The sequence below is a fragment of the Euleptes europaea genome, chromosome 14, assembly GCF_029931775.1.
Source record: "Euleptes europaea isolate rEulEur1 chromosome 14, rEulEur1.hap1, whole genome shotgun sequence".
Classification (NCBI taxonomy): domain Eukaryota; kingdom Metazoa; phylum Chordata; class Lepidosauria; order Squamata; family Sphaerodactylidae; genus Euleptes; species Euleptes europaea.
In genome coordinates, this window is record NC_079325.1 from 41,762,855 (window position 1) to 41,790,811 (window position 27,957).

At 41.6% G+C, this 27,957-nt stretch overlaps 1 protein-coding gene across 1 annotated transcript; it reads left to right on the forward strand.

Moving 5' to 3' along the window:
- Window positions 1-135: 135 nt before the first annotated feature.
- Window positions 136-27,708, forward strand: LOC130486839 (uncharacterized). Its single transcript, XM_056860139.1, has 4 exons — window positions 136-291; window positions 17,598-17,654; window positions 25,705-25,833; window positions 26,365-27,708. Exons 1-4 carry the CDS (start codon window positions 136-138, stop codon window positions 27,706-27,708), a joined length of 1,686 nt encoding a protein of 561 aa, XP_056716117.1.
- The last annotated feature ends 249 nt before the right edge of the window (window positions 27,709-27,957 follow it).

Here is a 27,957-nt window from a genome sequence, read left to right on the forward strand (position 1 = left end):
TAAGTCAATGTGAAGGTTTTCTAGAGGTTCAGAAGGAAAATGACTGAGTGCATAAATTATAGTGGGCACATGCTTTTATTGGTTGCCTTAACTGCAAGTGGATGAATTGGTATGCTTTGGTTATGAGATACAAAGATGACCAATGAAGTCAGCAGCAAGAAGCCATTTCTTTCTTCTACAAAAGCTGATCATCATGGATCTCTGTCTTTCCAGTGTTTGAAGGGCCTTTGCAAAGAAATGACATGTGTTATCGGGATGAACGGAACAATCTTTAATATGCCTGGCCTACTGGTATGTGTATGCTTTGTAGTTGGCTCGATTGGAAAAATAATTCCATCCACATCTCTCTTTCTGGGTTTTTTCCATCCCGTTTCATTAAGAGGACGGTCCGTTAGTTTGGGCAAAATTTGTGGCACTCACAAGGGTGACTCCACTTATTGCTCCTGTCTACGTCAGCTTGCAGAGTCCAGCGGTACCTGGTGAAGATAGGTCACGTAAATTGGATTACTTTGTTCAACCAGCATACTATTTTACCTCTGGAATAATCTGCCAGCAACATCACCTATCCCAACTATCTGGGGCACCTTTTAAGAATGTTAATTGTGCTGGCAAATGATTTTCTGTGTGGCAGTAATTACAGGGAGAAGGGATGCACAAGAGAAACCATTAGAAAGAATAAGGGGAATGATGAAAAGTTGTAGATGGATCAGAGGAAGTCGGAAGTTCCATGTTTTCCTGTTAACCTTTGAGTGTTGACATGACAGAAAGCCGTGGCAAAAAGAAAGGAAGTCGAGTTTGGGCATGAGCTGGATTACTGTGACTCTGTAAAGTCCATTGTGTACGTTCAATCTTTTACCACAGGGGATGATACTTTATGGTAAAGCATCAAAGGTGACTGTGAGTAGATAGAAATTAAACAGGTGAAGGGAGAAATGGATTGAATAACTGCTGTGTTTTTTGGCAGACTAACTGGAGGAAAACCAATATAGCACCGATTCAATTTAGATCATTTTTGGAGGATCTTAATAGAGACTCTGTAGTTTCTTGATCTAAATAACAATGGAGCGTTTCTATAGCACCTTCTGTTGTATAATTTTAATCACCACTCATATTGTGTGTGTGTTTTTCAGAAAAGCAAAATCTGTGACATCAGTTTGGCCAAGAGAAAATCATTAAAATTCACTGCCACAAACCACTGAATTTTTTAATATGAAAGAAGCACACTACCTACATCTTGTGTAAGAAGTTGCCTTTCTGTGTTTCTTGGTGACTGCTTGTGAAATGTACCCTTAAATTTATTTATTTGGTGTAACCTAATAGACAGAAAACTTTCTCCAGCAGAGGATGAAAGTATTTACAGGATGCAGCACTTAGAAGGGAGTGCTAGGACCCAATCCTGGATGTACCTTTTGGTTCCATGCTTGTTCATGATCAAGACATGGCCTTTGCTGGTCTGACTGATTTGAATGAGGGTCTCCAGTCCAGCCTCAAATCCCTTACTGCTGCAATTTACACAGTCTCAAGAATTAGCTGACACAAATGGAGACCTGCAAGAAGCTTGTGGGAGTGGCCGTGCCATTTCCCCCACCTTTGATTCCTCCCATCTCCCTCCTCCACTTCTCTCAGTCTCTCTCTTTCACTCCCCCACCCATTCTCTTACCTTCTGTCCATCTACTGTCATTCCTTTTCTCTTTCTGCCTCCCGCTCCATCTTTCTCTCTCTCTGCCCCTCCGCTCTCTCTGCCCCTCTGCCCCTGCCCCTCTGCCCTCTGCCCCTGCCTCACCACCACTCACTCTTCCATATGGTTGCCAGGTCCCTCTTTGCCACCAGTGGAAGGTTTGGGGGGCAGATCCGGAGGAGGGCGAGGTTTGGGGAGGGACTTCAATGCCATAGAGTCCAATGGCCAAAGCGGCTATTTTCTCCAGGTGAACTGATCTCTATCAGCTGGCAATCAGCTGTAATAGCAGGAGATCTCCAGCTGGTACCTGGAGGTTGGCAACCCTAACTCTACTTAATAGAACCTATTTAATAGAGTTATTGTGAGGATACAGTAGGGGAGGCCTGCCTTTTGCCTTCTGGAGACAGGGTGGGATAAAAATGTATAATCACAGATAGATAAAAAAGCATTATTTAGTCCTGTTGATAGGGTTGCCAGGTCCCTTTTCGCCACTGGCAGGAGGTTTTTGGGTTGGAGCCTGAGGAGGGCTTGGTTTGGGGAGGTACTTCAATGCCATAAATTGCCAAAGTGGCCATTTTCTCCAGGTGAACCAATCTCTATCAGCTGGAGATTAGGTGTAATAGCAAGAGATCTCCAGCTAGTACCCGGAGGTTGGCAACCCTACTTAGGGGGAATTACATTCCCCAACATTTTTTTTTTTTAGTTTTCAGATTTTTCTGCAAACCTGGGTTGTCCCCCAAGTTTACTGAAAAAAAATTTAAAAGGTAAAGGCCTCCTGTGCAAGCACCGGGTCATTCCTGACCCATGGGGTGATGTCACATCCCGACATTTATTAGGCAGACTTTGCTTACGGGATGGTTTGCCAGGGCCTTCCCCAGTCATCTTCCCTTTACCCCCAGCAAGCTGGGTACTCATTTTACCGACCTCGGAAGGATGGAGGGCTGAGTCAACCTTGAGCCGGCTACCTGAAACTGACTCCTGTGAGGATTGAACTCAGGTCATGAGCAGAGCTTGGACTGCAGTACTGCAGCTTACCACTCTGCGCCACGGGGCTCCTGCATAAATGGGTCCAATCCTTAGATATTCACAGATCGGGGTATAGTTGGCTATTAGATCTATAGCTATATTACAGTTTTTGTTCTATCTAATTAAAAAATAAGTGCATAGGTTCTGTCGCAAAGTCTTACCCCCCCAAAAAAAGATATCTGATTAATTGTATAGATTTTTTTTAAAGACGGCTGCAGCTTGAAAAGGAGCCGAGAAGGTGTGTTTAACTTGTCCCATATCTGCTGCTTCTCCACTCCAAATTTCCTCTTTACAAAGATGAATGAATGATTTTATTTGCGGTCAAAGACCAATAAATACTATATGTAACAGTCATACAACAATTCAAATAAAATAAGATATAAAAAACTTATCAAGATTAAAATCAGATTACCACATAGTACTTTAGCAACGATCCTTTCCTATAAACAAAACAGCCATCAGGTTTCTCCACTTTTGAAATCCAGTAGTTTAAGCTCAAACTTTTATCTGCGTCTTTGCTTTTTAATTTGCTACGTACTTTAATCTCCGCAGTACAAAACTTACAAAGATGTTTTTCTTTAAAATGGAAACAAATGGTGTTGCAGTGTTCTCGCACACCCTTACGCGTAACCTTGTAAGGTGTATTGAGTTAATCTACGACAGAATCTGTTGCAAATTGAATGTGGGGCCTCTCCCCTGGCTGGTTTGGTGGCTCCCTGGACACTTGCCTGGCTGCCTGGCCACTCTGCAGCCCACTTAGCTGGCCCACCCAGCACGCCCAGCCCAGAAGCTGCTCCTCTTGCATCTGTTTCTGCTGGGGGTCGAACCCAGCAATTGTCAACTGCCTCTCTCCTACATAGAGAAATTATTTTGAGAAAGCATATGGTTACTGTATCAGATTTCACAATGCAAGCATTAAAAGCTGCAAAAGGCATAATTGTGTTCTTGTCCCCATTCTCCCCAATCCATTCCTGTTCTCTGACCTTTCTTCTCTAAATCATTCATCGAAGCAAAGCCCCCCGCATTGTTCCCTTGTGCACCTGCCTCTCTACTTATAATTCAAATTCTGTCTTAATGCAAACCAATAATTCTTTATCTTTTATATCAGGCAGATGGTTTCTAACAGAATGGTAGATGGGGCAAGAACTGCCAATAACAATTCTTTGAAGTGGATTAACTGAGAACTAGGCCACACGTTGCAAATTGAATGAAGGAGCCTTGTGGCACAGAGTGGTAAAATGCAGTACTGCAGTCAAAAGCTCTGCTCACGACCTGAGTTCGATCCCGACGGAAGTCGGTTTCAGGTAGCCGGCTCAAGGTTGACTCAGCCTTCCATCCTTCCGAGGTCGGTGAAATGAGTCCCCAGCTTGCTGGGGGTAAAGGGAAGATGACTGGGGAAGGCACTGGCAAACCACCCTGTAAACAAAGTCTGCCTAGTAAACGTCGGGATGTGATGTCACCCCATGGGTCAGGAATGACCCGGTGCTTGCACAGGGGACCTTTACCATTTTAAGCCACACGTGCTGGTGGGAACTTTTGTGAATGGCATTTCTCATGTGTGTTTTTTTAGTTCAGTCAGGGCACAGAGGACAGTGAGAAAGGAGGGATTAGTGTAACCCTTGTTTGTCATGCCATTTTCCTGTCTTTAAATGGCTTCGGGGAACAATTAATGGAATTGTTATGCCTGGTTCATCCTCAAGGGATGGCTTTTTGTGAACATCACTAATTTGAGACCAAGCATTATCCAATTGGCCCCTCTGTTGGGGAATGCACATGTAAAGAAGAAGAAGCGTTGGTTTTTATATGCCGACTTTCTCTACCACTTAAGGGAGAATCAAACCGGTTTACAATCTCTTTCCCTTCCCCTCCCCACAGCAGACACCCTGTGAGGTAGGTGGGGCTGAGAGAGTTCTAAGAGAACTGTGACTGGCCCAAAGTCACACGGCTGGCTCCATGAGTAGGAGTGGGGAAACCAACTCGGTTCACCAGATTAGCGTCTGTGAGCCCGTGGGAAATGGAGCTCCGGTTTGGGGAATACCTGGAGATTTGGGGGTGGGGCCTAAGGAGGGTGGGGTTTGGGGAGGGGAGGGACTTCAGTGGGATATAATGCCACAGAGTCCACTCTCCAAAGCAGCCATTTTCTCCAAGTGAACTGGTCTCTGTCACCTGGAGATCCGTTGTAATAGCAGGCGATCTCCAGCCACCACCTGGAGGTTGGCAACCCTGACCCTAGGGCATCATTGTCAGACTCAGAAGTTTGTCCTTAGCAACCTTCAAGCAAAACCCATCAGGCAAAGGCTCTGAAGCAGTTTCGGCTTTATTAGGAGCAAAATTAGACAAAGTAAGAAGCTGGCTGCCTCCTGGGCAGACAAGGCTACTAATGAGGAATCAAGGCAAGGGCACATGGTTAAAATGCAAGGCAGACTTCAAAGATGGATAGGCAAAGGTACACAGGCAGCTGCAATCCATGACAAGCTTTCTCAGGGTAGGCAGACATAACATGGCTATGCAGCTGGGGTGATCGTGGTAAACAGGATCGGCATACCATACTGAGCATAGAACGCAGGATACTGATACTGTACAAAGGCATGAGGACCAGGAGCACGTGACCAGGGCCTTGACTCCGAGCCAAACCCTGGCCTGCTCGGAGCAAGAGCCTGTGAGGAGCGATGTCAGGCTAAGGCCGAGAGGCCGGGCCTGACATTCATTTTGGTAGTGCAAGGTTAATGGAAAGGCCATTATGCAGCAGGCTTTGCGACTGGCAAGAAGTTCCTGCGTTGAAACAGCTGTTGCTTGAGGGATTAGAAGATGGGCAAGCGGCAAGTCCCGCGGAGCTGTAGTGGTCATTTCCAGGGATGGAAGTGAAGGGCCAGCCTCTCCAATAAACGCCCCCCCCATCTCCACAGACTCCTCACTCTCATGACAGCTTTCAGAAAGGAAGCAAGGTGGACCCAAAGTCACCCTGGGGGGGAAAGCGAGCTGGCCACAATGGGACTATGGTGGGCTGACTCCTCTAATAATAAATGTCAGTTTTCAATGAATTAAAATGGTTGCTTGTATCATCTGTTAATTTATTCACCGAGTTGTTTTAATGCTTACGGATGGTTGCCTGTGGGTTTTTTTTTTTTTTAAATTAACGTCACTGAAATCTGGTTTATTTGCAACTTTGTTGTTGTTGTCGTTAGTACCATCTATGGTAATAAAATAAAATTAGTTTAATATCGTGTTATACTGTGCTCTGCTCCTTGGAGCAGTTGAGCGCCCCAGTTCTTTTCAGGATTTCAGTGGAATAAAAAAAAAATTACATATATAATTTATTTAAAATATTTACATCCCACTTTTCTCCTGATCAGTGGGAGTCAAATGGTCTCAAAGCAGAATCAAGACAAGCCATGCACACTACTAGTTAGAAGAAGAAGAAGAGTTGGTTTTTATATGCCGACTTCCTCTACCACTTAAGGGAGACTCAAACCGGTTTACAATCACCTTCCCTTCCCCTCCCCACAACAGACACCCTGTGAGGTAGGTGGGGCTGAGAGTGTGTGAAAGGTCACCCAGCTGGCTTCGTGTGTAGGAGTGGGGGAACCAATCCAGTTCACCAGATTAGCCTCCGCTTTTTTTCTTTAAAAAGCAGATGCAGGGTCCCATTTCCAATAGGGTAAAGGTATGAAGGGACAGGGGGTTAAGCCTTCCCCTCCCATATTATTTTTCTGAGGTGAAGTAGTCCCAGGAAGCCACTATTTCCTTCATGGGAAAAATATACAGGACCAGTATTAATACTTGCATGCCCCTCTAGGGAGGCAAATAGCTGTTCCTCAGGACCATTTTATATTTGAGAAATGGTGTGTGTACTAGGAAGATTTACAAGGGCAATGCCCATAAATAAGTACATCAGGTTTCTGTTACATATAGGGTTCTGCCAACCTCCAGGTGGCGGATTCAATACAAAGTTAGCCTGTTGTCATGTAGGTAGTAAATAAGAAACAACCGAATGGCCAAACAACAAATGATATGCAAGGGTGAGCGTTGTTATCAATGTATCGAAAAAGTGCAACAAAGTGCAAAGACATGTAACAAGACACAGCTTGTATACAAAATACAATTATATATGAAATACAAAAGTACAAAAATACCAAAGTGTCCAAGAAATATGGTCCTTTTGCTTCACAGTGTGAACCTAGTAAAGGTGCCTCGAGGGCTATCCACCTGTTTGCTTTATAGCATATGTTCTTGGACAAAAAGAGCTGTTGCAGAGTTCCCTTGACCTGTATCAAGAGTGTAGGAATACAGGGATCCGGTAATCTTCCTGTTTCGATTATTAATCTTCCTCGGAATAGGCTATATATTAAGGGAACATCATATGAGGACTACTATATAACTTGTAATCTCAAAAAAACTTTCTTACAGCAGAATAGTTTTAACAGCAAAAATTTTAAAACATTTTAAGTATATTTTAAACAAATTTTACATATAAATAGTTCATTGAACAATAGTGTTCTATATATATAAAATACTCACATGTGTACTGCTCAGAGGCTAGCTCACACGTCAGAATGAGAGACGTTCTCTACTACAAATTTGTGGAGGAACTAGAAATAGCGTTCGAGCACAGTAACAGCTGAAAAGTGCTTATTGGATGTTAATTACTTACTAGTAGGGGTATGTTAAAGAAATAACATCTAAATAAAACAAGATAAATCCCAAGATGTATTTCATATATAATTGTATTTTGTATACAAGCTGTGTCTTGTTACACGCCTTTGCACTTTGTTGCACTTTTTCGATACATTGCTAACAACCTCCAGGTGGTGGCTGGAGATCTCCTGCTATTATAACTGATCTCCAGCCGACAGAGATCAGTTCACCTGGAGAAAATGACTGCTTCGGAAGGTGGACTGTATGGCGTCCCTCCCCTTCCCAAACCCCACCCTCCTCAGGCTCCACCCCCAAAATCTCCAGGTGTTTCCCAACACAGAGCTGGCAACTCTAGTTACACATGATCCTGGAGTTTTATAACCCAGCAGTCCTTTTCGTAAAGATCTGGCACAAAGGCCTGATTAAATTGGTATCACAACACAAGAGGTGAGATGGTTAAGTCTCCCCCATCCTGATGGCCCCAAGAAGCAACTATTGAACTCAGTGGGAAAACAAATAACAGCCTCCAAGGACTTTCCAGGTCAGGAAAAGGGCAACGCTTGCAGGTTTAACCACCCCTGCCTTTGTACTAAAAGGTAAAGGTAGTCCCCTGTGCAAACACTGGGTCACTACTAACCCATGGGGTGACATCACAACCTGACGTTTACTAGGCAGACTATGTTTATGGGGTGGTTTGCCATTGCCTTCCCCAGTCATCTACACTTTACCCCCAGCAAGCTGGGTACCCATTTTACCGACCTCGGAAGGATGGAAGGCTGAGTCAGCCTTGAGCCGGCGGCTACCTGAAACCGACTTCCTCGAGATCGAACTCAGGTCGTGAGCAGAGCTTTTGACTGCAGTACTGCAGCTTATCACTCTGCGCCACGGGGCTCTATTACCTTTGTACTAGCAGCCTGAATATTCCAGTTTGACCTGAGCTCATCAGGGCTTGGGAGCTAAGCGGGGCTGACTATGGCCAATACTCGGTTGGGAGACCACCTAGAAAGATCAGGGTTGCTTTGTGGAGGAAGGCAATGGCAAACCACTTCAGCTTGTCTCGCCTTGAAAACCCCATGAGCAGCGGACTCTAATCTGGTGAACCAGGTTGGTTTCCCCTCTCTTACACATGAAGCCAGCTGGGTGACCTTGGGCTAGTTACAGCTCTCTTACAACTCTCTCAGCCCCACCTAGCTCACAGGTTGTCTGTTGTGGGGAGGAAGAGGGAATGAAAACTTTCAAATTCTGAAATTGTTAGAAAAAGGAAGGTCCATAAGGACATAATCATTGCCTTTGGTAGCTTACAAATAAGGGATTCTTTGTTAGTAGTCTTAAGATCAACCCCCCTATAGATTGATGTCATGACAATATAGGTATTCTCTGGTTTATCCCCTGTAACATTGGAGAAGTGTAAAATCTAATGTTCCTTGCTGATAAACTAAAAAATATGAACATCGCTTATAAGCGGGGCTTCCTCATAACTGCCATCCAATAAGTTTGTTGGATATAGCCTCCAAACTGTATGTAGTAAGAATGTTCTTTGCAAATTGGAGGATTGGGAGTCTTCCAACCACCCTGAGCAAACAGGCTTTAGAAAAGGGCAAAGTGCAGTCAATCATTGCCTACTCTTTACCACCTAACCCTAAAAAGCACCAGAGGTCCATCAAATCTTTGTACATGGCTTTTGTAGATCTAACAAGCTGCCTTTAATTCAATTGACAGAAAATGGCTTTGGCTGAAATTGGCAGGTACAAACATTGAAAGGGGCATACTTTTATGTTACAGGAACTCCCGATTTTTTTTTTTGCTAAAATAAATGTGGGCATCGTGTGTGTGTGTGTGTGTGTGTGTGTGTGTGTGTGTGTGTGTGTGTGTGTGTGAAGTGCCGTCAAGTCGCTTCCGACTCATGGCGACCCTATGAATCAATGTCCTCCAAAAATGTCCTATCTTTGACAGCCTTGCTCAGGTCTTGCAAATTGAGGGCTGTGGCTTCCTTTATTGCGTCGATCCATCTCTTGTTGGGTCTTCCCCTTTTCCTTAGAAAAAGGTGGGCACCTTAGCCGCCCTAACTGAGGAGATCCCAATTACCAGAGGGGTAAAACAGGGGTGTGTTTTAGCCCCACTGCTTTTCATTTATATTTAAATTATATCAGGTCTTGAATTTGTTTCATCTTCTTTAGGTTCCTGTAAAATATCGATTCGTTTATACGCTGATGACATGGTTCTGGTGGTGTCTCTCTCATACACACTGGCTTTAAACAGATCCTATAAAAGCTTGGCAACTTCTGCAGAGAAGAGGCCTTACATATTAACTATGCTAAGATCAAAGTGATGATCTGTAGAAAAAGGCCTCGTAAATTTAAGTGAACCATAGATGCCTCACCCCCAGTAAACTGATATAGCACCTTTCAATATCTTGAGGTAATAGCCACATTATGAGAAGAGAAGACTCGCTGGAAAAGACAATAATGCTAATTAAAGCTGAAGGCCACAGGAAAAGAGGAAGACTCAGCATGAGATGGATTGACTCTATAAAGGAAGCCCGGCCCTCAGTTTGCAAGACCGGAGCAAGGCTGTTAACGATAGGGCGTTTTCTGTGTCTGTAAAACTGCTTCCGTTGTACAATGTAAATGCTTAAGACTTTGTCAATGAGCAATAAAGGTTGATTGATAGGACGTTTTGGAGGACATTGATTCACAGAGTCACCATGAGTTGGAAGCGACTTGATGGCACTTAACACACACACACACAACAGTCACTAGATCTACATATAGGTGCTATTCTGGAATTTTACAGCGTAAAGGGGGGTTTCTTGAGAGACCTACCTCTGAAATTATACTAGATTAAGACTGTTCCATGACTTCGGTATAGAGTGGAGGTTTGGGGCTGGAATGATTACCTGGTCACAAAACTGGAATCCATTCAAAATATCTTTTTTAAAAGAGAATAGCCCAGCAGCTCCAACGAGGGCATAACTTGGTTTGCTCTCTGACTAGAGAAAGCCAAGGAATGACACTACTAGTCTATTCCTCTAGCAATGTCTCATAATGGTGCAGTAAGATGCTACCTGGGTAGCTTGCTACAACAATATTCTCTGCTGCTGCTCCATATCAGATGATACCCACAGTGCCTCAATGGCAGGTACCAGTATTCAGGGCTGGGTGTTCAAGTGTAGCGCAGTGACAATCTCCAGCTCCAACATTTTCCCTCTGGTTCAAATTGATTAAAAGGGACCACGTCAGAGCCTCCTACCTGTCTAGCATTACCCTTTATAACCTCAGAAACGCCTTTACATCTGTTTAGTTCCAGACCATGCCAACAGCTTTGCTTGATGGTTGCTGCTCCCCAAAACTGCTCGCTTAACACTTACGTCATTGTGGCGCTCCAGTTCCAGAGGATTTGCCCATCATATTCAGTCCTGCCCTCTTTACCCAGAGCCTAGAGCCAAATTTCTTACATTGCTCCTGAAGGGCCTAACTCTTGGGAACAGAGAAGCTGATTTTTCTTCTCTCGGACACTGACTCATCCGTTCTATACAGTGTGTCATTGTTTGCCTTGACAGCCAAGAAAATGCAGGTGAAAGTTGTATCTGAAGGGTGAAATGTTTTAACAGGATAAGCACTTTCAGATGGGATTATTTTAATTATGTTATTTATGATATATGTTTTATGTTCTTTGTGATTGATGGTGACGGCCTTTAGCTTTACACAATAAATTTGATCGTTAGTTTAGCATTTAAAAGCAGCTGCAATGGGGGGTTTAGGATCAATGCCATAGAAATACGAAACAATTTTTCTTTTACACTCTGCCCCTTCGCTGTTTCCAATCCTTATCCTGAGCTGTTTGGGGGTTTCCTGGTAAAGAAAAAAAGACAGGAATCGCCTGTCTTTTCCCCCCTTCCCGACAAGTTGCATTCTGGGGAGGGGATGTTTTGTTCATAGAAAGAGTGTGGAAGTGTGGGATGTGTAAGATTTTAATTAATTTAATTCTAGCATATTAGAAAAATGTTATTTTTCTATTATATTTATAAGCTGTGGTTATTTATATAAGCCAGTAGAAAATAGTCCTGTCTAACTTAAACTGAACAAAGCAGGTGATTTTTCGTATCTGGAACAGGATATCACCAAATAACAGATGAGATCATATGCATGTGACCACAAAGATAAGATCAGAGTTAGGGTGGATTTGAGAGGAGGAGATATTCAAATCCTCTTAGAACAAAGAACTCTGGAGAAGTATAAATATGAGGACTAGGCGGAGTCTGTTAGGAGACTTTCACTTTTGAACCCGAAAAGGGCTGAAATGTCTTCCTCTTTTGCCTGGCAAAATAAAAAAAGCTTTTTTCTCCCTTTGCTTCTTAAACCTGGCGTCGTCTCTGCTTTGTGATAATAAAATCTGGTCACAGAGGAGAGTGTATTTACATCCAACAGATTTATGGCACCCCAGGGGACATCTGGTTGTCAACTGCCCAGAGATGAGTGGTGTCGAAGTTTTGTAGGACAGGTGCACCCGGCGATTTCGCTGATCCTCAAGCTTGGCAGACACAGCGTCTGGGGGTGAGTGCAATTGCAGAGTCCCACTTTTAAACCGACCCAGGAGAAGCAACGGGCTGGAGGTAAGGAACCGCGGAAAGGAATTACGGGACCCTAAATGGTGGGGCAGTTCTTAGAGGTAAACCCTTCTAAGAGGAGAAGGCAGAAGCAACGCCACCATGGATAAGGGGCTCAGTGGGACGCCACTGAGTTGGAATGGTAACGGGGGCTGTAAGAGGATTCAGCCAATGGTCTATTATTGTCAATGGGAAAAGCAGTAGCCAGAGCAGGGATTGTGAAATCCTGTGCTGATCCGGAATTTTTTCAGTTGCCTCCAGGGCACTGGAAGAGGCAAATGCCTAGAAAAGGGAAAGTAGTTTTGTGTTTGTATTTGTCTTGTCCAGCTTTGTTTTATGTTCCCTCTTTCTGTGAAGTATTTTATAAAGGGTTATATGGTTATTTAACAAATGTTAACGTGTTTATTTTTTATGGGGCCAGCCTGGGATAATGGACGGTGTCGGCTAAAAGAAGAATCCCCCATGCCCCTCCTTTCTCCACTTCAAAGTGTTTCTGTTCTTCTTTCTATCAGACTGGTCGTAAATCAAGCCAGCAACACTGTTTTGTTAACAGAAGATCCTTTCTTTCTCTGAAGTTTAAAATGTGAAACAAAATAAAAAAAAATGGAATTTTAAGTTAACTCTGACTGAACCAGCCCTCTTGCTGAACGCAGGAGGAGGGGCCAAGTCAAAGTGTTTGGAATTTGGAAAGCAGAGTCTTGTGAACTGTATCAAACTTTATAAGAAAAGAAACAGACTGGAAATGCTTACAAGGTGAAAAGGCAATGTGTATTAATATGAGGGAATAAGTAAGTTATGAGAAAGTTAGAGCATGTTTTGAGTGTGCTGTGAAGGGGCAAGTGTTTTGGCTTAAGAGGGCTGAGGATGTATGGTTGGGAGAGACTTTGAGAGGGAAGCAGAAGGGTTTATAAAGAGAGAGGATAGTTATGGTTATTCAATGAGATGGATATTGGTGATGCTGGGTGCCTGTTTTCTCCAGGGACAGAGAAATCATGTTAATATATTAAGTGTTTTAAAACACAGTCAAATTAAAGCCAGGGTATTGTTGAAGGCTTTCACGGTTAAAGTTCATTGGTTCTCATAGGTTATCTAGGCTGTGTAACCGTGGTTTTGGAATTTTCTTTCCTGACGTTTCGCCAGCGGCTGTGGCGGGCATCTTCAGAGGAGTAACATTGAAGGACAGTGTCTTTTTGTTTTATGTTTTTCTGTTTTTATGTTGTTATAACATAAAAGTGGCATCATTAATAAAAAAAGGTTTAAAAGGTATTCAAATCAGGGTGAAAAGGAAGGCTTTTTCAGCCTTAATAGCTTTAGGTATTATTTATTTTGCACTAATAAATATATATATATATATATATATATATATATATATATATATATATATATATATATATATATATATATATATATATATAATTTGTAAACGAATGCTGTAAGTGCAAGATGACAATGCAGGCCAGTTGAACATTTCACCCATACAGGTAACCTTTGACTGGGAGCGTAAATGCCAGTTAAAATTACCAGTAGTACAGCAGTTGCTGACAAATGGGAGACAACATCCCTATTCTGGCATTGCCAAAGCCAGGTAGAAAAGGAAAGAGAAGAGGATGGAGATTAGTTGAGGATTTAAAGAAAATTAATGAGATTGTTCAACATGGGTATCCAGTGGTGTCAGATCCTCACACTTTCCTGTACACCCCATTAGGACACCATGTATGGTTTAGTGTGACAGATTTGAAAAATGCCTTTTTAGCATTCCACTGGATGCCAACTCTAAGGACCTGTTTCTCCTGGGGTGAAAGAATCCAGATAATCTCTGCAAAAACAGAGAAGCTGGTGTTAGAGGGAACGATCTCATTGCTGAATTTCTTAGGACAGAAAGAATATAGGGTCTCAAAAGAAAAAACTCCAAGTAGCCCAAAGGGAAGTAATTTATTTGGGACACAAAATAACACAGGGAACACAAAATCTTTTATTTTCTTGCAAGGAGACTATTTATCGCATGCCACTCCCTCAAACTAAGAAACAGCTAAGGTCCTTCTTGGGAATATTGAAATTTTGTCGTGAGTGGATAAAAGAGTATAGTAAACTAACCAGAGACTTGATAAAAAATATGCCATGATGAGGAACCAGAAATATTGCAGTGGGAACCTGAAAATGCACATAAGTAAAAAGAGCTGAAGCAAGCTTTGATGACAGCACCAGCTCTGGGTATCCCTGACCTGCAAAAGGAGGGTTGCATGGCGGGGGTCCTTACACAAACTTGTGGGCTAACTGAAAGACCTGTAGCTTATTTATCAAAACAGCTGGATCCAGTGGCACAAGAGTGGCCTCCATGCTTGAGGGCAGTAGCTGCAACCGCCCTGGCTGTGAAGGAAGCAAAGAAATTGACTATTGAACATCCAATCAGAGTGTTTTGCCCTCATGCAGTGACTATTTTGTTACAACAGAGAGGAGCCAAGTGGCTTACAAATGCACGGCTGTCTCGATATAAAGCCTCACTGATTGGTAGAGATGATATCACATATGAACCTTATAACCGTTTAAATTCCTGCTAGTCTGCTGCCTGTAACAACTGACCTGGAGGAACACCATGACTGTCTACAGACTGTAGATATGTGCACCATGGCACGGGTAGACCTCAAGGATGAGCCTATCCACAACGCAGATCTCGAAATTTGGATTGATGGATCTTCTCGAGTGGTGAGTGGAAAAAGGCAGAGTGGATACAGCCTGGTGACTGAGTGCAAAGTGCTTGAAGCAGATGCTTTTGGAGTTGTACAAGCATATAAATACATCTGAAAAGAACGAGGAGTCCTGACAGCTAGTGGGGAGCTGTAAAGCATGGAAATTTGATTTTACAGGTTTTGGACAATATTTAGTTACAGGTGACAATAACATCAAACTGGACATACCAAGGAGGCCAAAGAAAATTGCAGAGCTGATGAAATGGCAAAAGTGACTACAGCAAAATCAACATCCTGTGATATGGTAATGACTTTAACCCCAGTTTTTACACTGCCCCCTACAGCGCTCTACACTGAGGAAGAAAAGAAACTGGATGGCAAAAGTAGGGACTACAGAAAAAGAGGGGGGTGGTTAAAAAAAAGCCTAAGGGTACACATCACACACATCCTCACACAATTACACTAGAATAGTCATCTAGAGGAAACAGGGTTAGCAAAAATATTCTTGCAATTATACAATGGAAAGGGCATTTATCAAACAGCAGAACAAATAACAAAAACATGTGACATATCAAAGGGTATATGTAGACAGAGGGGGTTATTTGTTAGGGAAGTTATAAAACAGTTCTAAAAAAAATGAAAATAAAATATAGTTTTTACATGGCTTGGTGACCCCAGTTATCAGGGACAGTAAAAAGAATGAATCGGACCCTAAAAAGAGATGTTAATTAAAATTTGTGTAAAAACTAATTTAAAATGGTCAGATGTATTGCCTATCACACTGACACGCATCCGTACATTAGCCCGGGGGCCACACAAGTTGTTGCCCTTTGAGGCTCTGTATGAATGTCTCTTTTAACATTTTTAGAATCAGAGAACACCCAATAAAGAGGTTGGAAACAGATATATGAAAAAACTATATAAAAACTTTAAGTGCAGCTTTGAAGGAAACCCAAAAACTGGCTTGTGTTGTACAACCTCTCCCCCTAGACTCTGTTGTCCATTCTTTTTTTAATAAGAGACTGGGTGTTTGTAGAATCTTAAAAGCATACTACTCTCCAGCTCAGGTAGACGGGTCCGTTCCAAATTCTTTTCACCGCAAATGCCACAGTAAAGGTAGATGGAAAGGGAGGCTGGGTCCACTATTCCAGATGCAAAGCAGCGCTACCACCGTGTGAGGTCGAGACCAGAAGGGCGGTAGATGACGTCGTGGCAGCCAACACCATAGCAGCTGGCGAGAGTCCACGTGCAAGAGGCTCGAAGTGGTTGGTAGAACCTGCAGGCGAACTTGATTTTTTATTCAAAAATCAACAAGACTTATGATTAAAAAACTTGGAAACCAGAGCACAATTGTTAGCTAAAGAACAAGAGTAGATGTTTAAGACTCTTTTAGAAAGCCATTTTGATGTATTATTTGGTCCTTTGGGTTAAAAAAAGTGGCTAGGGAAACATTATGTCTACATTATTGTTTTAAAATTGCAAGTTAATATAATAGAATGATCAAGATTCAAAATAATTTTGATTTTGATCATGAGGGGGGACTGTGGGATGTGTAAGATTTTAATTAATTTAATTCTAGCATATTAGAAAAATGTTATTTTTCTATTATATTTATAAGCTGTGGTTATTTATATAAGTCAGTAGAAAATAGTCCTGTCTAACTTAAACTGAACAAAGCAGGTGATTTTTCGTATCTGGAACAGGATATCACCAAATAACAGATGAGATCATATGCATGTGACCACAAAGATGAGATCAGAGTTAGGGTGGATTTGAGAGGAGGAGATATTCAAATCCTCTTAGAACAAAGAACTCTGGAGAAGTATAAATATGAGGACTAGGCGGAGTCTGTTAGGAGACTTTCACTTTTGAACCCGAAAAGGGCTGAAATGTCTTCCTCTTTTGCCTGGCAAAATAAAAAAAGCTTTTTTCTCCCTTTGCTTCTTAAACCTGGCGTCATCTCTACTTTGTGATAATAAATCTGGTCACAGAGGAGAGTGTATTTACATCCAACAGGGAGGGGATGTTTTGTTCATAGAAAGAGTGTGGAAGGAAAGTCCCTTCCCCAGTAGTCAAGTCAAGTTTATTAATAAGTAGACTGACCAATCACGTGCCACCACATCAAAATTTCCAGACCTAATAGTTTTGCACCACAGAATCACAGGCTGCCCGTGCATCTAAAGGTATAAGATCAATAAAAGCAACCCCTGGTTAAAATTATCGTTTTGAAATTGATAAAACTGTGAAATATTCTAACAATCATACTCTAATAAAGCTGTGCGTATTTTAATAGCAACGGCGCAGAACTTGGCAGTTTGGAGCGTAAGCTGAAGGTCTTCTCCTAATAGGAGCTTCTTTGCCAAAAGCTCAACTGACTCTTCAGGTAATTTGCCAAGTAGGGGGGAAATAAGCTTTGATCTAACTTCGTGGTAGAATGGGCAACATATCAATGCATGTTCGATGGTTTCAATTCCCCTGTTCCACACTGACATAACCTCTCTGATCTAGGGATCTTCTTATATTTCCCTTCTAAAAGTCCCTTCCCCAGTACTTTGGCCCTGATCCACATACTTTCTCAACAAAAGTGCAAACTAAAATGTGGAATTCAATAACAAGTTTATCCCTGGAATCTGCCATCCTCACCTCCATCTGAAATGTCACCCCGATTTAGAAGGATTGCCCCAGGGAAAAAAATGGCCTTGCCTGTTCCTCTCCCTTTCAGAAATGTTGAATATGAGGAAATGGTAACTTTTGTGGAACACAGAGGTAGAGATAATCTTTTCTTGCTTGCTGCTGGTTGGGAGGGTTATAAAGATTGGTTTAAATATTGCACCACCTATAAAGTTGGAGGCCATATGTACATGTAGCAAATTATGGGTGTGAAGGGTGATTTGGTTTCCATTATCACCTTGCGAGTGCTCATTTGCAATAGTTTGTTATGCTGAAAGTTGCTTGTTCTCTGCAGTGTACATTTAAGGCTTGGCTGTTTGCTCCTATAAAAGAAGAGGTTTCCACAGACAAGGTGAGTTCAAGCAAAATATTTCTCTGTAGCTTGAATATGCCTTGACCTAGATAGCCCAGGCTACCCTGATCTTGTCAGATCTCTGAAACTAAGCAGGTCAGCCCTGGTCAGTATTTGGATGGGAGACCACCAAGGAAGACCAGGGTCGCTACTTCTGCCACCTCTGAATGTCTCTTGCCTTGAAAACCCCATGGGGTCGCCATGAGTCAGCTGTGACTTGATGGCAAAAAGCTATAAAGTGATAACTTTTTGCTATTATAAAGTTGTACAACCTTCATTCCAGAAGGCTCTACTCTATGGGGGTTACCGCATTATGTATTCCCAGCAATGTATTAAGAGTTTGAAAATGTTATAAAAAAAAACCTCGCTTTAAAAGGGTTTTTGGATACCACGGCTAAAAAATGGTTGGAAGATGTCTTCACAGCTAAAGGGGCCAAACAAAGTGCGAACAGTATTTTTTATAACATTTTCAAACTCTTAATACATCGGTGGGAATACATAAAGCGGTAACCCCCTATGACAACTGAGAATGTCATGGTACCAGCGTTGTGTAGTGGTTAAGAGAGGCGATCTATAATCTGTAGAACTCTCTCAGCCCCACCTACCACACAAGGTGACTGTTGTGGGGAGGGGAAGGGAAGGAGCTTGTAAGCCGCTTCGGGACTCCTTAAAGATAGAGAAAAGGTGAGGTGTAAAAAACAACTCTTCTTCTTCTACCCCTCGAAGACTAGCAGATCTCGTCTTTATACATATTCAAATATTATTTTGGGTTTTTTGTTTCGTCTTCGTCCAGAAGTATGGACAAAGGCAGAGTTTTGGAATTGAGACCTAACCAACAAATGTACTTGGAAGGCCTGGATAGAAAGTCAGAAGGCCCTGGGTCACTAATTTATGATTCTAAATGTGTTGTTGTTAATGTCTTCCCTTATCAAGGAAGACATATAAATTGGTCGACAAGGCGATGGGCCACAAATCATCTGGCATTTCTCCTCAAAACTAACCCATCTGCATTAGATCTTATTAAGGTAGAACGGATTTTTGGGTCCCTGCGACATGAACATTTTCTTTTGTACTTTCGATCCAGCAGCATTCCATCCCAGGTGCTTGCTCACGGATATGAATTTATTAAATATGGGGTCAGGTTTCAGAGACATTTTAAAAATCCTACAATCCAACCTTTAGTAAAATTGAATCCCCAAGCACCATGTCAAAATGTGGGTAGAAATAAATTAAATAATAAAACAATTCAAAGAAAAGACAGTCCAGAGGGATCAGAAAATTTAATGCAAGTTGTCCATTTGCATTCTCCTAGTAAGGTAGTGAACTTGCAAACTCCTATAACTCCTGAAATTATACTCCCTGCTATATCTGAATCAAAGGAGGTATTGATAAACTTGGAAACTTCTGGAACAGTTGAGGACATGGAGTCTGCTCTTTTATCATCTTTTGGTGCTCTCCCTCCTAGCGAACAAGATGAGTTGATAAACCGACTTAAAGTCTTAGTGATTTCGCTCGATGATATTAGGAAGGGCAGTTTGGTACAAACAGATCCAAAAATAGAACACCCCCAAGTTCATGTATTCCCTCCTAAAGTTAGTGATGAACTCCCTCAAATAACAGATCCTCTGATCCAAACGACAAACCACATCCCCTTAGAACCAGTAGTTTTAATCAATAATAGAAATACTAAGTCCAATTCAGCTCCCTGTCAGGGAACTATGGGATCTGCCCCTCTATCAGACTGACTGTTTTCGCCACCACCTCCCTATATTAAAATTTTATCATGGAACATTACAGGTTGGTGTAACAGGTTGAGAGATCCTGGTGTCAGGACCTATTTGTTGGATTTTCATATTATTCTGGTACAAGAAACTTGGGTTAGGGATACTATTGATGTACCTGGGTATGTTGTTTATACTGTAGATGCCGTTTCTGGTCCAACCCGGGGTCGTCCCAAATCGGGGTTGGCTTGCTTGGTTTCTTCAATTTTAAATTGCACAAGTATAACTTTGATCCCTTCTTTTAATTCTGTAATTGTTTTATTGCTGAAGTTCCCAGGGTTCTCTTTTATAATTATTACAAGCTACTTCCCTCCACTAAACTCAAGAAATGACATTAGGATTCTTTGGGACAAATTGGGATCCCTTTTGGATAAGATCACTGTGCGATATCCCAGAATTCCATTATTGGTAGCAGGTGATTTTAACGCCCGTATTGGCACCAATGATGAAGCTGGGTTAGTTTGGCCCACGACGGAGCTGCCCCCCCCACATTTGTGTGAGAGATTCTCAAAAGATTCTAAGGTTAATTTTGCAGGAAAACAATTGTTTGAGTGCGCTGTGAATCAAGGTTTGGTAATTTTAAATGGGCACAGGCAGTTTGATCCCACAGGAGATTTTACTTGTGTAACGTTCAAAGGGGCCAGTGTGATTGATTACATGTTAGTATCAGAAGGTTTGCTACCGCGAATTCACGATTTTAAGATAGGAGAGTATTATGGAGGGGACCATCTTCCCTTACAATTAACTCTTTCATTGTCTCCTGATTGTTTTTTATTCCCCAGTTTATCAACAAACCTATTACAAGGACGAAAGGCCTTGAGGCCCGTTAGATGGTCACCTGAGTTAACTCCTATTGTAGTGAATATTATGCATTCAAATCAATGTCGGTCCGCCCTTACTGAATTTTTTAAACAGAGGGATACGGTGCAGATGATAGAATCGTTAACTAATATTTTAAACCTTTTTAAACCAATCTATTCAAAACCATCATCGTCCCGAGGATTCCAACGTAAAAATAGCTGGTTTGATGGTGAGTGTAGAGAAAGTATTAAAAAAATAAGATCTCTTCACCGCTTATATAAAAATACCAGCTCAAATATACATCTGTTAGATCTTATACGGCTAAAGAAGTCATTTAGGTCCCTGATAAAGTTTAAAAAACAGCTGGACATATATAAATGCTGGAAATTACTCATCTCAGCAATAAATAATAACGAAACCCAGACTTTTTGGAATCTAGTGAATAGAGGACTCTCTACGGTGGCTAGTATCCCTTCATGCATTACTCCTGGGATCTGGGAAAAATACTTTACTTCTAATTTTGTAACGGTCCCTGGTTTTGATTTGGATGAGGAACTGGTTGAACCCCCCCAAATGGATAGTTGGCCACAGGTCTCCCCTGAATGTGTGAGTGCCTTAATTAAACAATTTCGGTCAGGTAAAGCTCCAGGTCCTGATTTAATTCCGGTTGACCTTTTGAAAGTAAATCTGTCTTGGTGGAGCCATATTTTGGCCTCTCTTTTCACGCAAATAAATAACACAGGAGATATTCCCGCAGCATGGAAACATGCAATAATTGTGCCACTTTATAAAAAAGGACCAAAAAACGATCCCAAAAACTATCGTCCTATTAGTTTGCTTTCATCAATAGGTAAAGTATATGCAGCCTTTTTGCAGTCAAAATTATCGAATTGGCTAGAAACTGAAGAAATAATACATCCGGAACAAGCTGGGTTTAAGAAAGGCACCTCTGTCTTGGAACATTGTCTTATATTATATCATCTTGCAGATAAGTATTCTTCATACTCAGGGGGCTCTTTGTATGTTGCCTTTATGGATTTAAGGGCAGCTTTTGACTCAGTGCCTAGAGGCCGACTGTGGGCTAAATTAAAAACCACAACCATAGATAAGAGATTACTTTGGCTGATTTTTAAGCTTTATGAGAACCCTACCGCTCAGGTCCGTTGTGGAGTTGAAGGCCAACTTACTAATAGTATTCACCTCTTAAAGGGGGTGAAACAAGGTTGCCTTTTGGCCCCCATGCTGTTTAATTTTTATTTTAATGATGTGATTCCGTTTATTCAAAAGACAGCTTATCATGCACCAATATTAGCTGGTCATGAGGTTCCCATTTTGCTCTATGCGGATGATACAGTCCTTTTGTCTAGATCTGAGGTGGGCCTTCGTAAGACTATTAATAGGTTTATTGATTATTGTAACCAGGAGGGTCTATCAGTTAACTATAGTAAATCAAAAGTAATGGTTTTCTCAAAGAAGATCAAAGTAAAACGAAATCCATGGAAAGTTGAGGGGGGTGAATTAGAGATGGTGTCCCAATTTAAATATTTGGGAGTTACTTTTAGTCAAAATTTGTCTTGGAAACCTCATCTTAGCTTGGCAAATAAAACTGCCAAAGTTAATTCGAATGCTTTGTTAAGATTCTTTTATTCCAGGGGAGGCCAATATGTTCCTATGGCTATTACAGCTTTCAATGCCAAAATAATCCCTCAGTTTCTATTTGGAGCTCCCATTTGGATTAATGAAATCACGGAGTCTGTTGACAATATACTTATACATTTTCTGCGGCGTTTGACAGGCTCTCCAAAGTGTGTGGCGGGAACGGCACTTAGAATGGAACTTGCACAGTGTTCTTTTGAATCTAGGGCCTGGATTGCTGCCTTCAAATTAAGGCTGAAGGTTCTCTACTCAACTCCTAACATCCAAGGGGGCCTGTTACATAGATTAAAGGAAGATAACTACAGAGGGACGTGGGGAAGACATATAGATAGTAAACTGGTACTGCTTGACCTTCCACCATTAGTTCTTAACAACTTAAACTTTTCTGAAGCACTTAAATTAGTAAGGTCAAGGGTGAGAAATCTTGAGTGTGTTAGCACTACATTCCGCGCTAGGCGCGTATGTTCTACCCTTGCACTGGGGATTCCCCCTCCTGAGTTCGTGCCCTCTTATGTGAGTTTGCTGACAATCCCAAGCCATAGACGTGCCTTTATGCTTGCCAGATTAAATGCTTACCCAACTGCAGAGATGTCAGGTCGTTTTGCGAAAACTCCATACTCAGATCGAGTTTGTGAATGTAAATCTGGAGATATTGGGACTTTACACCATCTCTTATTGTTTTGTCAGCACTGGTCAGCTCCTCGGTTGCGTTGGATCACCCCAATATTGTCTAAATACAAACTTCCCTTGGAGTCCTGGGTGATATCCCACATAATGGGAGATATTCATCCTGATATCACTAGTTCTGTTGCAAGATTTTTGGCGGAGGTGATGTCGCTCAAACGTCAAAATAAAACAAGCACGTAAACTACGAGTTGAATGTTGAAACAGATTTTGTGATTTCAATGAGACTGGTTCAGGGGGAATATATTGTTATGGTATTAGTGATGCTATGTTTAGTAATTGTTTCTACTGTGTTTTAACCTTAAGTATACGTTGGGTGTTGTAAATTGATTATGTGTTGTTGTATTATGTATTATTGTTATGGTTAAGCTCAAGACCTTTGGTCAAAGGAGCTAGTAAATAAATGGAATGGTTTTTTGTTTCAAATGTACACAGGAAGGATAACGGCTAAAAGACTCCAGCGAAGCGTCTCAATATCAGGTTAGTGTGGGGCATATAATGTATCTGTAGTAATGTCTGACAAGCTTTCCATGTGATGGACAACTGTGCAGGTGTAGTGATTTTTTAAAACAAAATTGTTGTATAAAAACTCAGTTGCAATATAGCAATAAAGTACATATCCTTAGAGGACAACAAGAAAAGGCTCCTTTGAATCCTGGGAGATGATTCCAATAATCAGTAAATGGGACTCGCTTCCTACCAACCTGAAGAACTGAAAATCTCATTCCAAAAAGAATCTTGTCCACAAGGGTGCCAGATTTGGCTAGGTCTGAAACTTAGAGAAGCCATTTGTGAATTACAGGGTGTGTGTGATTCCCCCCCCCCACATCCCCCTTCCAGATTTCCCCCCATGATTTTAGCAGCAACTGAAAGGAATAAGATGGCCAGTTTTACGGAAAACTGACAGTTAATTTGAGCAAAGTTCAGTAAAGAAGCAAATCGCTATATTTGTGATGTTAGAAATCACATATGTGGCTTGAGCACAATAATGTGTATGAGGTCACCCCACCAATAATGGAAGCAGACAGGCAGCCTCCTTATCGATCTTCAGGAGGCCATTGAAGATGGTGTTATTTAGGACTGCATTTGACTGACTTGAGTTTTTATTGGCAGTCCTAATCGGAGATTTTCCGGCTAATAAATGTTTTAGATCAATAAATAAGTCTGCACAAAGAGCAGATAATTTCCACATCTGAAATGGCTTGTATTAAATCCGGATTAACCTTTCTGGAGCAAGGTACCATCAACAGAGAATCTTAGACTCTCTTATTGACTGAATGAGGAAGCCTTAACCACATTGTGTATTTTCTGAGACCATTTCTGAGAAAGCAAAACCTAGATCTTTCCCCCTCTGACTTTTGTAGCCGTATTTTGTTGTCATAATTTAGCCATACTGACTAGGCAGAAGAGAAAGCTCCTCTCCTTCTTAAATTATGCAACATCACACACAGGCAGATGATTTTTGCATGTTCGTTTGAAGTCCCAGAACTAAAGAGACCAAATGCCTAATTTGAAAATACTAAACCTTGGCTGGGCCCACTACCCTTATCTTCAAGACAAATAACATTACTGTTGTGAATCCCATCCACAAGTTTGTTAATGTTATACTTTTCCTGGTGTGTGAAAGCTTCAACCCCGCATTCAGTTTAAACTAGGGGCTCTTCAAAATTAATTTTAGGTAGTATATATATGGAGAGTGTGTGATTTTTTTAATCTGTGATCTATGTTGTGAATCACATGCCCAAGTTTGGTAATGTTATATTTCTTTAAACACCCATACAATTTAAGCCAAGGGATCCGAAACATTTATTTTAGGGGTGTTAAAAATGAAGAGGGAGGGAAAGTAGCATGGTATAGCCCAATCTCATAATATCTTGCAAGCTAAGCAGGGTCAGTACTTGGATGGGAAACCATCAAGGAAGACTCTGCAGAGGAAGGCAATGGTGTGGTGAAGCAGCTCTGCATCTCACTTGCCTTGAAAGGGGACTGCTGGGGTAGTCATATGTTGTTTGTGACTTGACGGCACTTAAATATGTATAGATGAAGAGAATTTAGTGCAGTATTTATCCAATCTTGTAAATAGCTGAATTATAGGTTTCTGTGCTATAACGATTTGCATGTAATGGCTAACTGTGTAAAGTTACTTGACGGGTAAGCTTTTAAAAGCCATTGTGATCATACTTTACTACTTGAAGTCAGAAGTGCTGGGAGTTCAGCTCCTCTTCCGATTCAGTTTTTATCCTTCATCTCAGAACGGTGAGAGCTGGCTATGGTAAGCGAAAATGTGTCCCACATTCTCCTGGACTGTCACCTATATGACACCACAAGAGAAAAACTCATAAAACCCTCAGTCTTGAACCTTGCCCCAAACTTTGCCTCAAACAAAAAGGTAATGCTTCATAATCTACTAGCAGATCAGGATCATGAAATCACAGGAAACATGGCTAGATTCCTGCTGATAGCTGCTACCCAATGGGAACTCAGTCAGAAGACAGACTATATAACACCAAGGAATGACCTACATCCCAATTTCTAACCTGATTTGACTTTGTGTTTTTAAACTGTATTATGCCATTAAATGTATTTGTATTATATTGTATTGATAAGAAGAAAAGTACTCCAGTGTACTGAGGCAAATTTCTGGAAAAATATGCTGTGTATGGGAAATAATAGTGGTTTTTCTGGGCAAAAACTCTGAAATTTCAGATGACCTTGAAGCATACGCAATGCTTCCTTCCTTATAAAATTTAAGCTTACCGTATTGTCCTGAGAACGTGGAATGCCTTATGCATAACTTGTCCCCTATAGTTCAACTGCTTTGTACATTTAGAAAATCTAAAAGTACATATTTTGATTTTAGTTAAAAGAATAATATAGTTAAGGAATAAAACAGATTGCATGTTAGAGAAAGAGCCAGAAACTATGCCATTCTAAGAAGCTCAGTATGTATCGGCCACTTCAGACAAGGGCGGGGAGTTCAACATTTTAATTGGAACATTCAACATTATAGTAAAGAGAGGAAGGTTATTTTATCTGCAAACCTCAGCCTTGTTGTGCAGAAACAGCAGATACCTACCACCTGGAGAAAAAAAGCTCACAGCAACAAGCTCTTTGGGGGTGTTATTCAGTGCGGCATTCCTTCTGGCCAAAGAGCAACGGTGTTCAAAAAGCTCAAGCCGTTTGCTGCCAACGAGTCTTACACAGGGCAGATGCTGATAGTACAAACGCTTCCAAAATTAAATCACCCGGCAGAACAGGTAAGCTTGCCAGCTTACCAGAAAAAGAAATGGAAGTTTACTGTTCCTGAGCTCTGAACGATGGCTTTGTCCGCAGAAATCAGCAAAGATTTTCATAGCAGGGATGTGAAGGTTATCATCTGGTAAATGTTTGTGCTGTTAAAGTCATGAAAGCAGGAGCCATTACAAATATCGGTGACCCCACGCCACAAGCACATTTATGTGAGGCTATGTACTCTCCATATGTTTACTGGTTTTGTACCAGTTTAAGGGTTGTGATGTGGCCGTTTCCTCATTAGCATCCCACAATACTATTTCATTCCCTGTCCCCTTTCCTTACATATTATGCCTCACTTCCCTTTAATTTACATATTACATCCCTTCCTTAATTATCCAATACAATGTTTTTTTAAAAAAAACATGTTCAAGTGACAAGTCGCACCTTTTTTTTAGTTGTTCTTCTAAACCTGCACTCTAAGCATATCATGGGGTCAAGAACAGCACTAATGTTTCTTCCCCGATTCTCTGGTGTGCTTTTCCATCTCTCCACAGAGCAGCTGTCTGATCTCTTTTCACCGGCCAGCTGTAAAGATGCCCGAAATGATTGACTGTGGGATAAAATCATATTTGACTGGCATCGCTTATATTGTCACCTTCATGTCAATAATGACCTATTCCTACATCCAGAATGGAAAATTTTCTTTCATGCCGGTGATAAAGAAAAACCTCTGCCGAGGGATTCCCACCAGTAACACCATCACACCCTTAGGAGATAACAGGACCTTCATCATCGCTCCATACTTTGACAACAGAAAGAACAAAATGGCACGAGTGATTGCAATAGCCCACCACAAAGACGTCAAGGAACTTTACTGCTGGTTCTGCCACTCATCCAATGGTGAAATATACATCTCGAAGGCTGAAATTGATGTCCATTCTGATAGATTTGACTTCCCTTATGGTGCCACGGACTTGCGTTGTCTGGAACCAGAAGACTGGGAACCGTGTTATATGTCAATACATTGGTCTCATTCAGGTAATCCTGACCAGCTACCACTTTTTAAAATAAGAAACCGCTATCATGAAGGTTCTCTTGTGGAATTCACAGTCTGCATTTCCGCCATGTTTGGAGAGTACAACAACGTCCTGCAGTTTGTGCAGAGTATGGAGATGTATAAAATCCTCGGGGTGGGCAGAGTGGTCATCTACAAGACCAGCTGCAGCCCACTGATGGAAAAAGTGCTGGATTTTTATATTTCAGAAGGGATTGTTGAGATAATCCCCTGGCCCATTGATTCATACCTCAAGGTCTCTTCTTCTTGGCATCATTCGATGGATCCCAAGGACATTGGCTACTATGGGCAAATTACAGCCTTGAATGACTGTGTCTATCGCAACATGTTCAGGAGCAGATATGTACTGCTAAATGACATGGATGAAATTATTCTACCAAGGAAATATGCGGACTGGAGAACCATGATGCAGAACCTTCAGAGGCAACATCCAGAGGCTGGTGTTTTCCTCTTTGAAAATCACATCTTCCCTAAAACTGTATTTACACCCACCAACATGTTCAACATCTCTTCTTGGAGCGCAGTGCCTGGGGTTAATATACTGAGTCACGTCATTCGGGAACCTGACAGGAAAGACGTCTTCAATCCTCGGAAAATGATCATTGACCCAAGGAAAGTGCTTCAGACATCCATCCACTCTGTTCTCCATGCGTACGGGGACAGCATTAAAGTCCCGATGGATGTTGCTCTTGTCTATCATTGTCGAGAACCCCTACAAGCAAGTCTTACTAGAGAATCACTCATTAAGGACACAACGCTCTGGAGATACAATGTTTCACTGATTGGGAATGTCAACAAAGTTCTCCAAGAAATAACTTCATAAGCAAACGAAGGCGATCTGGCTGATGGCTGGGGATGTTGCTGGACAATTTAATGGAGCTGTAGAGGTAAGAGGAATGGAAATGTAGGTGTTAAGGACAATCATTTAGCACTCTCCATGGACAGTCAGTGGGAGCATCTCAACATACGCAACATATGATGGTGTGATACTTCCCCTTCATGGAGCGGAGGGCTGAAAGCAAAGAGGAACGTGATTAAGCCTCATTTCTTTGTACCCCAAACTAATGGCTTA